The sequence below is a fragment of the Scomber scombrus genome, chromosome 15 (genome assembly GCF_963691925.1).
Source record: "Scomber scombrus chromosome 15, fScoSco1.1, whole genome shotgun sequence".
NCBI lineage: Eukaryota > Metazoa > Chordata > Actinopteri > Scombriformes > Scombridae > Scomber > Scomber scombrus.
The window spans coordinates 18,832,037-18,849,823 of record NC_084984.1 but is presented as its reverse complement, the minus strand read 5'-3'; the positions used below and the strand labels follow the sequence as shown (position 1 = coordinate 18,849,823).

Below are 17,787 nucleotides of genomic sequence, written 5' to 3'. Positions count from 1 at the left end.
AGCATGAATAAAAGAGTTCCTGGGGTGGAGTGGTGCAGGATCCTGCTGCGCCAGATTTAGATCTAAAACAGAGGGGAACAGGAGGGAGGAGAGAGACAGAGGGAGCAATGAAAGAGGGCAAAAAGAGCTGCTGCCAGGGCGGCTGACCATCTGTATTGAGTATCACAAGTCATAATATCTTTTTTCACTTTCTGCATTCATCAAATTGTTCAAGACATACTGCGTGACACTAGGCCTGTCAAAATAATTACGTTATGAACATATCGTACGATATACGGACATGACCTCAATTGTTTTTGCTGACCTCGATGTTGCCCACTGTGTTTACATGCATGCTTGTTTACATGAGAATGTCACCAACATTTTAGTCAACATGATGCCAGAATAAACAACTTAACTTATTGTGTGTGTGGTCTAGCCACTGCTAAGGTTAAAAACTCAGTACATGGACGGTTAAGTTACATGAAACAGGCAATGTACCGCTTGTTTTAATGCCATTTAGAAAGCTGTGACAGGAAAACACCATTACACTCAGTTGTTTCATGTTGATTTTAAAAGACTATGCATTCCCACTAACTTGGAAAAAGTTGTAAACAGTAATGAGAATGCCACATTATTTTACGTTTAGTTTTTTGTTATGTAGGTTTTTATAGGTATCTTTTTAAAGAACATTAATACAAATGAACAAGTACAAAATACAGAATAAACAAAAGCACATCATCATCTCTGCAGCATCCATAATGTGATTATTCAAAAATCCATCAGCATCATCCATCAATCTTGAAAGCTAAAGAAAAGTCCTTGTGGTACAAATAGAACAAAAGAACAGAGCCTGCTTATTCTCTTTATACAATAATTCACTAAAAAAGAAATATTCACATTAAAATATACCCAAAATGTGAAATATATTCCTCAAAAGTACAGTGTCCGTAAGACAAAAACAGTTTCCAGACCAGCAAATATGATTCCCCATTAACTTGGCATTTCCAGTTACGAAAGATAACCTTTGCAGAAGAGATAAAGCCTGTTATGGCTAGAGTAAAAATTGGCTTGGAAATCTTAGGTAAACACAACCTGTCCACCAAAAGGCAAAATTGTGTTGACTCAGGCACATATATACCTTACCACTCCTGGATTGTTTTAATTATACCTCTCCGGAATAGAAGAACCAGAGGACAGGCCCACACTGCATGAATAAAAGTGCCTTCTTGCCTTGTACATTTCCAGCACTAATTATTTTCTCGTAAACTCGTCCTGTGAAGACGGACAGGTGTAAAATAATGAGGAATAATCTTATACTGTGCAAATTTTCCCCCAAGCTTCTCTTGTAAACCAGCCTGCACTGGAAATGATCTTTGCCCAAGAGTCATTATCAATGTTCAAACTCAAATCCTTCTGCCAGATAAGCCTGAGGTTTCCACAGTTGCCATACATTGCGTTAGCAGTTATCCTCAGACGTTTGATCAATCTCTTAGATTAAACTGTAAATTGAGTTCTTGATAAGATTTTAATGTTTCATCAGAAGCCAGATCAGATATACTTCTTATACTGCTAGACACAATCTTACTTTCAATAACAGTTTGCTTTACCAGTTGGAATGAGGAATCGTGGCTTTATTATACCACGTACTGATGCAGAAGAGCATGTCGAGACATAAAATGTACAACCCAACGATACTAATTTGGTGGTTGTATCTTTGTTTTTGTTGTCTCTTTTAAGACAAAAGGAAAATACTTATGAACTTCCTAACTCAAATCAAAATTTCTATAAACCAAAAATTCTCCCAAATCGTTTTTCGCAATAATTTCTGGGATAATATATTTTAAAAGTTATTGTGACAGGCCTTCATGACACAACTGCAGTCAGATTGAATCTCCCTGTTTGTATGTGTAACCAATCCATCTCTGTCCTTAGCAGACCTGGTCCTAGTTAGTTAATGTCAACATCAAACTATACCGCTATGTGACTGACTTGTGTAATGCGCTTTGTGTGACCTGTCCACATGTGTGTTTGTGTGTGTTGATGTTCCAGCTGAACTCTCCGATGAACTCGGTCAGCAGTACAGAGGACATCAAGCCCCCGCTGGGCCTCAACGGCGTGATGAAGGTGCCTGCCCAACCCTCAGGCACGGCCCTGTCGCTCACTAAACACATCTGCGCCATCTGTGGTGACCGCTCCTCAGGTGAGTGACATCAGAGTGTGATGAACATCTGTCTGACCATATGTACTGCAAGCACAGTAATCGGTTTTTGGTTGGTTGGATTGAAGTATGTTGGGTTATAGTCCAGTTTACCAGGTATACCGGCATGAATTGCAGTAATTCCATCATTTAATCAGTTTTTGCTCATTTTATAATACAATATTTATGAGTATATAAGTGAAATGTTTCTAATATTTTTTCCACCTCCACCTTCACTGTTTTACATGCAGTTAACTGTCAGTTATGGGGATAGTAGCAATTAAGCAAACATGTTAGTTAAATGTTTTACAGTGCTTCAGAAAGATATCAATCTGCTTTCCTGCTGCCAGTCTGTAGTGTTACAGTTCAGTATTATTTGTGGCTCATCTTTACTAAATTACCCATCACCAAAGTAGGTTTTTCTCAACAAATTCTCATGCATAGATTGAAATGAAAATGGTAATATGACTGAAGCTGAATTCATTGGAAGCGACTATTTAAAAGTCAAACCCAAACCAGGGAAAATTATTTATAATTGTGGGGAGCCATTCATCTGGGGAAGGGTATAAATATAATTTCTCAGCAGTTGTGATTACACAAGACTCCATCATTACCAAATGAAAAGAAAGTGGGGCTACCCATCATCTTGCTAAAGCTGGTGCTCTAACCACACTGTGAAACCTCCAAAGAAGATCCAAAGATGAACTTAGGTCAGAGAACAGCCCCACAGACCGCTCTGGAAGAATTCCACACTGCAGCTTTTTGCAACAGGAGATGTTCCTGGAAGGACTACAGTCAGTGGAATTCTTCACAAATCTGGGCTAAGTGGCAGGGTGGCCAACAAGAAGCCACTGCTGAGAAAATACGCAAGAGGGCAGTGGCTATAAAGGCACATGAAAGAAATCATGAGGCAAAATATTGTATGGTCTGATGAAACCAAAACTCAATTCAACTTCAGCTGAAATAAAGAAGTGCTGTGTCTGAAGGAAACCAGGCACAACCCATCACTCATCTGAGAGCATCAAAACCATGAAGCATGGCAATGCTAGCGTCAACTTGGTGAGGGTTTGGCTTTTTTCCGCCCAGAGACTAGAGGCAAACACAGGCACATTTTGAGAAGAACCTGTCTCAGAAAGCTTCAGTCAGACAGGGCAGTATTTAAGGGTTTGTCTTGATACATGGAATTATCGTATGTCAATATTACTATGACAAAGAGTATAAGGAATGAAGATGAGGACATTTTAAACTTTTTGGGACATTTTTGAAGCATGATAAGTTAAAATTTGAGGACATCTTCAAACACAAATAAGTCTTATGAGAGATAGAAACATCAGAACTCAGCAAAATATTAATCTGCTCAATGTTTAACCGAAAAGTGCAAAAAATGCTGTATTGATGATGTGGCTGTGCATGGATTACATATATTGCTAGTGTTATTTTTGACGCAAATGTTATCCTGCCAGTTTTCATGCTGTTTAAGATTCAAAATGTCTTGTACCAGACTTGAAACTTTGTGAATGTCCCCATTTTCAGTTTCAATTAATTCATTTTAATTCAACACAGATTAGCGATAGCCTAAATTCAAACTTCCTCACATTGCTTTACGGTGGTTTAAAAAAAGCAAAACAGAAAATACCATTATCAGTGTTCATCCTTGGACATTTTTTGGGCTTTTCACACAGCACACGCCTACTGCAGAGTTCTCTAATCATGGTCTATCATTTGGTCAAGAGCTAGCTTAACCACTTTAAACATAAGAACATTTAACCGATGGCTATCTGTTACCATGACTCACACAGCAGTCCTTTTTGCAGTCGAGTTTTTCTGTTTTTCATACAGCCAACAAATAAACCTGTGTTTAAATATTTTTCAAATGAATATAATAAAAATGCATTTAATTTGTACCACACTTTTCATTCGTTGTACATTATTAATAACATAGAATACACTACAGTAGTGAAAAAAGCCTTCCTGGATAGAAAGGTTTTTAGGCCTTTTTTCAAGAGACCAGAGTCTGTGCTGCGTAGAAGGCTCCTTCCCTTGTGCAAAGTTTAGTACTGGAGGCACGGATGAGCAAGATGCTCCTCTGCTTGTGTTATCGCACTCTCATCGGGATCCTACCAGCAAAGTTCTGAATGTACTGAAGCTTCTTGATGCTCCTGCCAGAGATTCCTGAAATGAGTGCATTGCAGTACTTGAGGAGATAAAGACATGGACACATTTCTCTGCATCTGACAGGGTTAGAGAGGGGCAGAGTTTAAAGATGTTTTCTGATAGGGTAGAAACTTTGCATGGATGTCTTATATGGTCTTCTGAGTCATTGGACAGTTTTAGTGTCATCCTGCGTCATCAGTGCTACATGGACCCAAGGGGGGAAATCAAAACAATGTTTAATAGCAAGTTATGCTTCATTTAACTGTGCTGGGAGGATTTATTTATCTTCTCCGGTGGTCCGACCAGCAAAGAACTAACAAAGAAACAGTTTGCGCAACCCTGGAGAATATAAATGGGCTTCATCTGTCATAAATAACAAAGAAGAATTGTTGGGAACGATGGAGGAGACGATATGTCCTGTACCACAACATGATGTGGGAACAGTACGTTAATGCAAATCCATGGGGCCCCCCTGCAGCCTACTTTGAGAAAGGCTCCTCTTTTCTTTTCCAGCCAACTCAGCGTTACCCCCAAAACGCACACTGTTGACTTTAATAGGTCTTTCATTATAATTGCTCTTCAAAGCTTTTAGAGGCTGGTTCCTGTATTCTGTTTGTGTGGGGGTTTTTTTATACAAGGTCAGACACATGTTTTTTCCCCTTTTATTCCCTTGAAAAAGATGAGTGTACCAGATTCATAATATGTCAATTAGACAGAAAGAAAATATATCCTTGTATACTAGACAGACCATCCATTCTTTCTCCTCAGGTAAACACTATGGGGTATACAGCTGTGAGGGCTGCAAAGGTTTCTTCAAAAGGACAGTACGCAAAGACCTGAGCTACACCTGTCGCGACAACAAGGACTGCGTCATCGATAAGCGTCAGAGGAACCGCTGCCAGTACTGCCGCTACCAGAAGTGTTTAGCCATGGGCATGAAGAGAGAAGGTACAGCACATACCGTTGAGGATAAAGTCCCTCTTACCCATTCCTTCAAATCTGTATTAATCCTCATAGACACACATGAAAACACAGATACTGGCTCTATTTTTGGAAATGTAGTGCAGTCAGAAGTACATAAGATGAATGTTTTTGTTGTTTTTTGTGACCAGAAACACACAGAATACATGCATGACATTTACTAAGACTGTTTTATGAGTGGGTATAATTCAGACTCATGACATTCACATCAGATCATCTCATTCCCTTGCCTTGCCTGCTGACCATTTTATAGAGGATGTGTTCTCAATCTGCTGTTGAACATGATAATCTGAGCAGATGCCAGTATATTCACTGTGATGACATGTTCATTCATTTAACGGGGTTCGTGCCAGATACAGTAACCTGCAAGATGATGAGTTTGGCAATTATTGCAAAATACGATTCTTCCTTTTGGTTGCAAACCCACCACTCTGCCTTTTCAGAAGCACCAAATTTAATTATGTTTGATATAAACTGGACAGGGATAAACTGTCCCTTTTTTTATTCGCTTCATTTCAGCAAAGCAACTTCCTTCCCATCCCCTCTATCAAATTTTACAGAGGCACTTACAACTCAGATTCTGCTCTACTGCATCATGCTGTGCATTGCAGCCATAGGCTTTACTGTATTTAAAAATGTTCTGCTCTAAGCATTACTTTGGGGGAAATAATTGTACTGTGGCAGCCCCGGGAACTCAGCATTGCTAGATGTGGAAACAGAGTGTGGGCTTATGAGAACTGGCAGTCCTGAGGGAGTTGAGTGATGTAAACTGCAGAAATAAAAACATAACAATGGAGCTGTGTGAACTCAGGATTCCATTGCATCCTGTGGATGTCACCGTTTGCACTCTTGTGCCCCTAATGATTTGTATAAACTCGGAAGCTGTGCGGAACAGCCTACCTAGTTACTGTGAACAGGCTTGTTTTCACAAACACACAGATGTTTTGTGTGCTTATTTTACAAGATACTCAGTGCACAAAATGTAATCAGAGTGCTCAAATTGAATTATGTCTTGTAATTGAAAAGCAAGGTGAAAACCTGTGCCACATTCCTCAAATTAGAGGCTACTGGTGGAATGCATACTGCGCCTGCTACCAAGTGGATACAGAGCCACAAAAAATAAAATACATTCAAACTGAAGTGGGTAACTCAAACATTTATATGAAAAGGCTGAATGTAATTTTTCTAGGGTCTGTTTCAGTGAACCACCTCAGGCAACTGCAACCATAAAAATAGCACAGAACACAAGCGACCACTCACCAGCTCATTGTTATTTACTGATGCTGTTTTTGACAGCTTACTGACAACAAACATTGCATTTTGTTTGTCCATCCCTATTATGTAAGTGGTCATTTTGAGAGTCAGGTAGCTTATCATCAAGATGTGGACAGCTAGGGCTTCATTTTGTCTTTTAAAGGATTTATTCACACTGCAACAGTCACACATGTCTGCAAAGTTTAATCACTTTGCTCTCAACGTGGATGAGAAAAACCTGGTCCTCTCACAGCAGAGACTGTGGATTATAAAATTATCTACTTTAACATTTACATGCTTAAGATTTAGATACCATTAATGTCATATTGAAGTCCATCTCAGCTACAAATCATACTGGTTTCATGCTATTTTAAATCTCACCCCGCTTTACAACTTACACACAGAGTCAGTTGATTATACAGAAACAAATTGACAACATCATTTTTTCTTTTGCTTCAGGAATGTTGCCTGAGGTTTTGATTGGAGCCTTGAGGGCAGTGAGTGTTTAGGATTGTCCATTTGTGCTTTTAATCACAATGTATTGACCAAATTGTGCAGGTGCAAATTCAAATCCCAGTCTTTATTTAAATCAAAATAGCGCTGCTCCACTCATCATTAGCCGGGCGGCGCCCCTGATGTTATGACAAGTCATCAAAACACGAAAACAGCCACACACAAAAGATATCAAGAGCGTTTTGTTTAAGGGCCTTCCACTTGTATCACCACGAAAAAAACAGTGCGCGATGTATATAAAGGCTGAAGTATTGTCATACAAACGTTTCCTATTAGCGTCCTGCATGATTTATGGCATCCTCTTCATATCCTTTCAATGAATGAGAGTGGCTCCAGTGTAATGACGGTGTTGAAAAATGTTGCGATCGTTTGATGCCACGTTTATTGCTTACTGCAGTGTTTGAGAGCGACCCTGACTTGTAAACACTGAGTTGAGAAATATCGGCCGTGCTCGTGGGGCAGTACAGTGGAGCACCTTAGAGGAGAGATTATAGAGCAGATATGATCGGGAAGAGTTGTTTTCTGTGAGGAGGAAGAAGTAGACGAAGGAAGAAAGAAAAAAACAGGCAGTGAGGTGTGAATTTTAACACTCCACAAGGGTGTTAAAAATGTTAGCGCTCTCAGCAGTGCTGTTAAGCACTCTTTCGCACATTGAACAAATCAATCACTGCCTCCTGCTATTATGGGCACCACAGTTACAGAATCCAGTTATAGAATGCATAGATTATACCGAACGGAGTACAGTCCAGCACGGGAGCTGAAGAGCAAAGACGGCAGCAGGTGTTAAGCACGTGTGTGTGCGCAGGTGCGTGTGTGCTGGAGAAAACAAAGCCACGAGAGAAGAAGAAGAAGAAGAAGAAGAAGAAGAAGAAGAAGAAGAAGAAGAAGAAGAAGAAGAAGAAGAAGAAGAAGAAGAAGAAGAAGAAGAAGAAAGAAGAAGAAGAAGAAGAAGAAGAAGAAGAAGAAGAAGAAGAAGAAGAAGAAGAAGAAGAAGAAGAGGTGTTTCTTTGGATAAATCACGCTTTCTGTCCAAGGCCAATTTGTCTTGACCTTTACTTGGCCTCCGCTCCCCTCCCTCTCGCTTTTATTTATATCATTGTAGGGCTCTTTACTCCTTTCAAGGATATTATCATTTACTGCCTTTTCGCCTCACTCGCAATGCTGCCTAAGCCTCCCCCTGCACCCCGAGGGCTGTGGTTAGAGAACAAGGCAGCAGTAGCCCAAAAGGATAAGCGAATCCACAGAAAAACAGGATTAAATGAATTTATGCTCTCCCAGTCAGGAGAGGAGAAGGAGGAGAGGAGAGGAGAGGGGGGGGGGGGGGGGGGGGGGGGGGGGGTTAGAATAAAGCTAACATGATTTCAGCCCTCCTCACCTCTCCCTGACTCCAACACAAGTATTCTACCCTTGGGTTGACCTCCACCGCCAGACAGCAGTTCCTCTAAAGTGGGGCCCCCTTCCCCAACAAGACCACGGCCTCTCCAATTCAGGACTCGGAATTGAAACCAGAGTAAGGGAAAACGTAAGAAGACAGATCATCCTGCAGTCCCAGTGTGTGTGTGTGTGTGTGTGTGTGTGTGTGTGTGTGTGTGTGTTGTGTGGTGTGTGTGTGTGTGTGTGTGTGTGTGTGTGTGTGTGTGTGTTTGAGAGAGGAAGAGAGGGGCAGGGCGGTTTTCCAGGTGTGTATGCGAGCTCGCATGCTGACAGTGAATTTCCAAAAGCCCTTATCATGTAGCACGTTATGTCCAGAGCTTTTTTACAAATCCATGTGTGCAGGACAAACTTATAAAAAAGCCGCAGTGCCTTTTTCTGTGGTGTCTTGAATTAAGTAAATTATAGCCTTTTGAAAAGACAAAACACACACACACACAAGCATCTTTTCCATCCTCACTTGAGGGTGGAGGTGCGGTTTTCTTCTTGCCTCGGCCACAGTGAGTCTCGGTGTCTGCTCAGCACACAGACCATTTCCTGTGTCTCCTCGCCAAGCCAATCAGATGACAGAACCAACACAGTTCTGCCTCAACCAGTTTTTATGTGCGACATGGAAAAAAATAAAAAAGTTCTACAGGACAAAGTCTTCATTGATTTGTGTTGAGGCTTTTTTTTTCTTTTTTTTTTTCTTTAATTTAAGCTGTTCTGTCACTGAGTATCTGGTGGCCAGGCACGGTGTAACGATGGAGTGACAGACCATACATTATTTATGTGTCTATAAATGATTTGTGTATAAAAGGAGCCGGCTGCTTGTCATTGAGCACGACATGAAAAACACATCTCTTTGATAAGGAAGCTGAGAGAAGTCCTTGAACATTTCCACGCTGCTGCGTTGTGCATAATGTAGGTCTGAGGTCCTGAATATATTCCATCCGCACTGTCGAAGCAATTATTGATGATTGAACTCTCTTGGATATGTTTACTGGCATAATACTTACTGGGTTATGCACTACTCGCTGGCTTACAGAGTCACACTGAATGCGGCAGGCACATGAAGATACTCGACATGGGCAAGCAAACACACACTCAAGCATGCACAGCCGTATTGTATGCACATGTTTATGCAGATACAAACAAGAGCCGACCATGTGTTGGGTTAACTACTGATGTGCATCACACTTTGGACAATTTGTTTTCACAAAATCAGCAAGAATTCAAGCATTTATTCAAATGGAGGGGGTGGATTCAGAGGTTGATGGGAGCGGTGAGACTCTCCATAAGAGTACGTGCTGTAAAAGCATAACAAGAAGCTAAAAGAGGCTAAAAGGGTAAAGGTAAAATGGGTAACGATTCTCTGTGGGTCTAGCACTAAAAGTAAGCACTTTAACACAATAATAGTCATTTGATTCATTGTCAACTAAGAATGTTATTAAATGTTGATTTATATAACTTTATTACTACCAGAAGACTTGGGGGAGAAAAAAACAATCTTTTGAACCCTTAATGAAAAGCTTGTTTAGTAATTAAAACCATACAGTCTTATAAAGTCTTTCTTTTAACATACATGTGCTGTAGAACACATGTTGACATTGTTAAAAAAAAAAAACAAATCATAATAATAACACCAAAAAACAGCAGTAGTGACCGGAACCAGTTTTGTTACATGCAGCCGTTCAGGAGGAGCGCCAGCGAGCCAAGGACAGAAATGAGAACGAGGTGGAGTCAACCAGCTGCGCCAACGAGGACATGCCCGTGGAGAAGATTCTGGAAGCCGAGCAGGCGGTGGAACCTAAAACCGAGACCTACATCGAGACCAACCTCGGTGTGCCATCCAACTCGGTGAGTTGTTGTTATTTTTTTATAAACATTCTTACACATAACGCTCACATACTGTGTCATTCTTGTGTTCATGCTCATGCTCATGTTGACACTGAGCTTTTTTTGCACCTAGATTTATTAGGGTATAACATTAGAGTAAATACTTGCTTTCCATTCTTTCCATTTATTCCTAGAACACTGAAAGTATTCATTTCTGAATGGCTGGTCGGTGTAATATTGTACACCTACACAGGAGAGGGCAACTCAACCATAGTTCTGGCCAACAGCTTAACCATCTGTCTAAATCAGTATAAAAACGTATATATAAAATGCACATAACCACTGCAACAGCACCTTTGCTCCATGCTAAGCGTTAACAGTCTTAAACTGACAACACAGCTTATTTCTTCGGCTTCTTCTGCTTCTGGTAAGTCTCCATTGTTTAAGCATGATAAAGCACTTGGAAGTGTTTTAATAGTAACAGACTCACATCTTGTCTGTTATTTTCATATAACCGAACACCTCACTACTGCTTCCATATGGGACAGCTGTGGCTCGGGGGTTAGAACTAATGAAATTAATTAACTTGCACATCATCATCAGGTATTGTTAAACTGTGTCCATGAATGCTTTATTGTATACTATTGTACTGTTGTGTTTTTGCAGTCAAAATGTATTTTTTTTCACCATTTTCTATTAATACTTAATGATACAAGACTCGTGCCAACGGACGTCAAACTGCAACTTTGGAAGGCAGCTGCCAGATTTATAGCTTATGGCTTATACTTGATTCTCTGCGTTCCAAAAATCTTGCTGGAGCTCTCCCATCATTGTCCGCAATTTGCTTAAATTTTTTCCAGCTGTAAGAAGCTTCTCTAACTTTTTTCTTTTTTTTTGCATTGGATTTTCATTGAGGCCAGTAACAGCACACTTCAAGCACAGATCAAGTACTGACATCACAGTGTATACTTTATCACTCTTTTCAGTGGAAATACCCTGCGTACTCATTACCCAGAATTAGCATGCGGATTGGAATTGGGACACTGTTTAAAAAAGCATGTAGCTGTCTTTGCTTCCTCTTTAATAAAACTTGTGTTTGTTTTTGCAGTGGAGTCTTTACCAGACTCCCGGGAAGTTTTTTAACACCCTGCTGCCTGCCTGGTAAAGACACTGATTGAATTTTTGGGTGTGAGTACAGTGTGTCCTCCCTCTTTCAGTCCCTTTGGAGGGGACTGCTTGTGGTCTAGAGCGCTGGCTCACCTAACCTCGTATGAGCTCCTTCACTGTGAGCCTCCTCATCTATCCCCCTCAGTATCAGCTGGGCACTGTGGGCTGTTTTTGACACAGAGGAGACTAAGAGTGATGAATAATGCAACAGGCAGACTGTTCCTGAAAGCATCCCACAAAGCCTCAGCTTTCTCAGGAATCCTGCTGGAACATGAGAAACAGAGGAGCTGTGCAACAGCCTACCAAAGGAGGCAGAGGCAAGGGAGGGAAAGAGGGAGAGGGGAGGGATGGACGGAAGGAGAGAGAGAGAGAGAGAGAGAGAGAGAGAGAGAGAGAGAGAGAGAGAGAGAGAGAGAGAGAGAGAGAGAGAGAGAGAGAGAGAGAGAGAGAGTGAGAGTGAGAGTGAGAGAGAGAGAGAGAGAGAGAGCTTCTTCTTATGGGATTCATCTGCTTCAGGGGAGGGAAATGTCCTGTGAAGTAAAGGTAGAAATGTGAAGGCTGTTATGTGAGTAAATGGGAGCTATTTTGGGGTGCCAGATGGAAATGTAGGAGATGAGCGTTGACATTAGGGAGAGGGAGAAGGAGTTGGGAGTAGTGGGGGAGCGGCTGGCAGCTCAGACACACTAATGCACAGAGTGTGTTTGGGTTCAGCCACGGTGGGTCCCTCGATGCCCACTGCCTGCCTGGCATAAAGAAGAGGAGGTTTTTATAGGAAACACTGAATAGATGAAAACAAGGGCTGGGTGTTAATTCCATTTTAATGCTTATTGAATTTAATTGGAATCATATCATTTTAATTCCTGACTCTGTGCAAGTTGCAGTTATATTATAAACTAAGAAAATGTGTTATTTAACTTTTTTTTTTATACATTTGAAATGGTAGAATGCAATGGATTGGATCAGGTTTATTTTGCAATTGTATGCATTTATGTTTCATCTGCCAGTTTTCTTGATTCTTTGTATAATCATTTGATTTATAAGATGTAAAAAAAAATGCAGAAAAGAAGCCAGTCATGATTTCCTAAAGCCCACAGTGCCTTTTTCAAATTTCTTGTTTTGTCCAACGAATAATTCAAAGTTGAAACATATTCAATTTACCATTACAAAGAAAAACAACATCCTTAAAAAAGTGAGACATTTTCTTGGAAAAATCCCTTAAATGATTTATCAATCACAAAAATAGTTGTTGTTTTGGTTATTTTTCCATCAATTAAGTGATTAATCGATGGAAGGAGCTCATTCCTGTCTGTCTGCAGCCCTCTACAGTCCAGCAGCAGTGTTGACAGCAATGCATTAGAAAGTGGGGTTCCAAATGTGGAGAAATCAATAGAAAAAGAGAATAAATGAATTGAATTGTATCTAAAAATCTGTGCAAATGCAGCTTAAAGGAATAGCTGGAGATTCGTACTTTTTGTATAATTTGGGTGAACTGATCCCCGAACCGAAACAGGTCCCAGGATGTTGGCACAGTGCAGGCATGCAGGCTGTCCCGACCACAAGAACTCCCTCCTCTCCGCAGTCCTGTCCCTGCCTCCCCCCTACAAGGTCCCCCATTGAAAGCGCTGCCCCGTGCTATAATTAATCACAGGGCTCAGGCAATGAGTGTACACCATGAATAGGCCACCGCCACTGTCTAATGGCCGGGGTCTGGCCAAGCTGAATAAAGTGTGTTTATCTCATGGTGACCTAGAACAGGAGTTAAAACAGGCGTTAGTAATGTGCCTTCAGTCGGACAAGGAGAGGCCTTCTCTTAGGAGGAGGGGGAGAAAAAAAGATGCTTTCGCTCCCCTAATCCTGAAGGTGTTTCTTGACTCCTGTTTGTCTTTTATTTTTCTCTTTCTATCTTTGAGTTATTTCTGCTTCTATCATCATATGCGTTGAATTATATAAAGGTTGTGTTTCTTCTTTTCTTGAACTGTAGGCAGGAAGTGTTGTGTTATTTAGATGATAATTAGCTGGTGATTCATACCCCCCCACTCCCGACGCAGGAGGACAGTTTCTTTTTCTCTAAAAAAAAAAAAGTGGGACACTTGAGTAATTCATTTTCATACTGATCTGTATGAGCATCCAATTTTCTCCCTGTAGTCACGCTGGTGTAGTCTGGTTCAAGCAGAATAATGAAACATTGAAAGGCAAATCTTTCGTCTCCCCTCCTCAAGTGATGAAAATTTCATGGGACAGTATGCAAGCCTGGCATTTTTCTAAGTTGCTGGGATGATCGACCACGGTGGTGGAGCGTGCGTGGCTATAAACCTTTTGATTCACTTGGAATGAAGACTGCGTGTTTGTGGCAAGCATTAAAAAAAACTGCTCCAAGGGACTAGAATCCTGTAACTTAACATTTCTTCTTATACTCCCCGTCCCAAGCGGATGCTTCATTTTTTGGTCCAAGCTTCCTCCTCCTTTTTTGCTTCATATTTTCAACTGTGTTCCTCCCAGTAGTCGAGCAGGCATTCCTAAGTGAATTCTTTTTTTTTTTTTTTTTGTACTTTCCTACGACATGGTTAATGTAATTCCATCACAGGTCACAATGGGCTCCTCCATTGTGGGCCCTGCTAACATCCTAAATGCTGTTGTGTGACTTAAACAGTAAGTACAGTAATGTGATGCCTGAGGATTGTTGCTGGGAAAGTGTAAGCTCCTCTCCCCTGTCATCTCCACAGACAGAGGCAAAGGAACCGGGTCAGTGTAAACATGGCTAAGATAGCCATACAACATTCATGAGGCTCGCCGTGTTTAACAAGAAGCCTGGGACTTGTATTCTTATGAGAAGGGGTGGCTCAAAGCGTGGCGAGCACTAGGGCATTCACGACAGCTGCATTTTAGTAGCCATCAGCTACTCCTAAAAAGTAGCTGAGTAGTTGATTTCTTCTAGGGAGATACATCTTCCTTTTTTTTCACCCAATAGCAAGGATCAATTGATCGTGAAGATGGCAACAAATACAGGTGGGTGAAATAGCAGGGATAGCAGGAGTGTTTCATTCTCTAAATTCCTTAGCATACTGTTGTGCTACTTAAGGGTAGCCTGCCATATATATTGTTGCTGATGGTTTTATCTGCTCTGGTAAAGTATTTCCACACTGTTTATTGTAGTTGAGTAATGGGACGTAGAGCCATGTTTCTTTCTGCCTCTGCATGTCTATAGCGATAGCTCAACTACTACCCACAGTGCCCCCTGCTGCATATCTGCTGTAAATGCAGCGCTTTATTTCTGCGAAAATCACAGGTGAGCGATTAATCTTCGACAACGCACAGTGCCGACCAGTGCGTGTGATAGGCAACTAGCCAAATATTTTCTGAAACTCATAGAATCCCCCCCTTTTTTGTTTTTCTTTGTTTTGGCTGGGGTCGCCCCCCTCTGGAATGAATTAGCTACGTCTGTTTATGCGATTTTTTCGAGAGAGGAAGCGCGGCTCACAAAATCTGTCACGCTGAGCCGTACCGTCCACACCGTTTCCCATGGAGATCAGATGCTGAAATATTCATGAGATGTTCTCCCCATGAAGAAAAAATAATGGTAATCATTTTTTTTAAAACAGTGTTGTCTTTGTGTCTGGTTGAACTTTTTCATTTCTGTGATACTCTGCAGTCAGTGTGAGTTTCACACCGTAGGGAAAGAACGTGGAGGAGAGGATGAGATAGTCTACGGCCCGTCTGTTATGAAAGGAGAATGCGGGTGGAGGGACGTCTTCTCCCTTCATCTTGAACTAATCTTCTCTTGAGAGCTGCGGTTGATGTCGGGATCCTCTGCGCTTTTAGCATCGATCGGTGGGATTTGGGAGAAGGGAAGTTGGGGGGAAGTTGCCTTTTTTTTGTTGTGTTTTTTTTTTTTTATCAGAGTGGGAGTTCACACAGGGATACTTATCATTTAAGGATGTTTACTTGATGTAAAATTATGCACAAAAGTGTGTGTGTGCAGTCTTTGTTTACACACATACAGTACACACCGAGGGGTACATGTGGGGATGATGGTAAATTACCCGTCAGAGATTGACAGTATTGTTTGGGATCTCATCTTGTCCCCCCCGCCCGGATGGATTTATATTTTCGTGAGGTAGTCATACTGTATGTGTGCTGCATTAGGATTCCACTATTGCTCATAAGCTCCCTGTGGGTCAAAGAATAAAGCTCCTCAATATGATATATCAGGACAGTTAAGGACAGGCAGTCCTTGTCTCTGGATTGGCATAAATTACTATCTGTTCACAGGCAGAAATGTGGGGGAAGTCTAGAACATCCAATAGTTTTTTAAGTTAAATAAATAAAAAAAAAAGTTTTACATCTTAAAAAGAGATATAGACAATGTACAGCTTTCTTTGGTTATGTAAATTTGGTTTAATATGCTTCTCTTCATCAAATGTAAGAGGTTGTATATAGAGGTTGATTGTCCTGCTACAATTCAAGAGATTTTTACATTTAATGAAATGTTTACAGTAACAGTATGTTCACCATAGCTGACTTAACACTTAAGATATTTTGGACTCTTTTTTTTACAAGCCTACCCAGCGTCTTACATGCCATGCATTAAAATAATAGATATGTCCATGTCTCACAGCTGTAAAAATCCTTCTTTAGCCTCTCTCCCCAGCTTTTACGCTGATCTCTCCCAGAGGCTTAAGTGGATCTAATGAGGTGAAATCAATAGGACTGTTTCTCCTTGATTAACCTGGACCTTTATTTCACAGAGAAACTGCCGGTCCTATTTTGAGCACTAAATGGTACAATACAGTGACGTCTATTAGCCAGCTCAGCCCACTACTAAGAACTGTTTATTGTTATGTTTTAGCAATATTTTAATGGATTTTTTTTCCTACTCAGAAATGTTGAGGTTTCATTACTGCAATCAAAAAACGTGGAAATATAAGAATAAATAGTAACATGATAATAATATATTAATTTAACATTTGCTAAGTTGAATAGAAAGCCCTGCCCAGTCTTGTTTTAAAGTCCCATTTGAGCTCCTAAGCGCTTGTTCTGTTATGTGTCGAAGGGTGGAATGGAGGGGGGAGGGGGGCCTTGAGCTCCACTAGCTGTCCAAATGGCTGATTTGTGTGTCGGTTAAAAGGTCCCCAAAGGAAGAATCTGCTCGGTTAAAGTCGTCTTTTCACCGGCAGCTCTGCAGGTATTTCCTCCACGAGCTGGGACATAATCACTTGTTTGTTTTGTCCTCCTACTCGCTGCTCTTCAGAGGATATTATTCACAGCAGTAGCACTCATCTAAGCACAAATATGTCTGTGTGCGTGGTGATAGGTGGCTCAACCTGACATCAGGCTCACAGACAAAAGGCACCCAAAAGAGATACACAGACTGAAACAAACAAACAAACAGAAAGCAGATTCATTTCATACATTACTTGAATGTCTAACTTCCAGTCTTGTGTGTGTTTGTCTCCCATTGCAGCCTAATGACCCAGTGACAAATATCTGTCAGGCGGCCGACAAACAGCTCTTTACTTTGGTGGAGTGGGCCAAGAGGATCCCCCACTTCTCTGAGCTGCCACTGGACGACCAGGTCATCCTTCTACGAGCAGGTCTGTCAAAAAGTTCATAAAAAAAGTGATGATTTATGTTTCAAAATGATGCCTCGACAAGACATATGGATACGGTATATTAAATAACATGAAGAAAGAAGTGCATAGATGGAAGCACCTAGCACCCAGGACTTTAAATCAAATACTGTACTAGCAAAACATCATTGGTTTATCTTGGTTAAAATGATGATGTGGTTAAATTTAATGACCCTGAGCAGCAGTATATACCTACTTGTGTTAGAATAGAGCCCGAAACACCTAGAACCATGCTTTAACTTCTCAGAAAAGCCAAAAAAAGAAACCTTTAATCAGAAAACACTCACTCTACACTTTAATACAGATTCTAGCGCCATATCTCTATATATCTCTAAGCAAAAGAGCTTTAATCTAGTATTATTCAACCCAATCTGGCCATAAGCAATAGTGACTCTCTGTGCAATGTGACTAAGACAAGAGTAAGGTCCACCAAGGTCAGAGCAGCTCACTGTGTGTATCTGCTATATGTGGAAAAGCAAGCTAACCGCTCAGGATCACAGAAGCAGCAGCGTAAAACGGAGTGTGAATCATCTGTCACTTCTGTTACATTCACTAACATCACATGCAGGAAGGTCTTTTGGGTTCTTCCAACACATTGGCCTTGTTGCCTGCCTGTCGCTCCAAATTACACCATTATATTCTTAATCCACCTTGAGGGGAAAG

General features: G+C 41.0%; 2 protein-coding genes across 4 annotated transcripts in view; one reads left to right on the top strand and one right to left on the bottom strand.

Annotated features, from left to right (window-relative positions):
- Positions 1–17,787, bottom strand: part of LOC133994936 (leucine-rich repeat transmembrane neuronal protein 4-like) — a 933,350-nt gene that overhangs the window by 508,775 nt on the left and 406,788 nt on the right. The window lies entirely within an intron of this gene.
- The window catches only part of rxraa (retinoid X receptor, alpha a), a 110,518-nt gene that overhangs the window by 81,289 nt on the left and 11,442 nt on the right, over positions 1–17,787 (top strand). For 2 of the 3 annotated variants that reach the window (XM_062435272.1, XM_062435270.1), the window contains 4 exons: positions 2,032–2,182; positions 5,102–5,281; positions 10,167–10,351; positions 16,959–17,088. In XM_062435272.1, coding sequence (XP_062291256.1) covers positions 2,032–2,182; positions 5,102–5,281; positions 10,167–10,351; positions 16,959–17,088 — 646 coding nt within the window. The remainder of the gene's footprint in view (positions 1–2,031; positions 2,183–5,101; positions 5,282–10,166; positions 10,352–16,958; positions 17,089–17,787) is intronic. The other variant, XM_062435271.1, reaches the window with a different exon arrangement.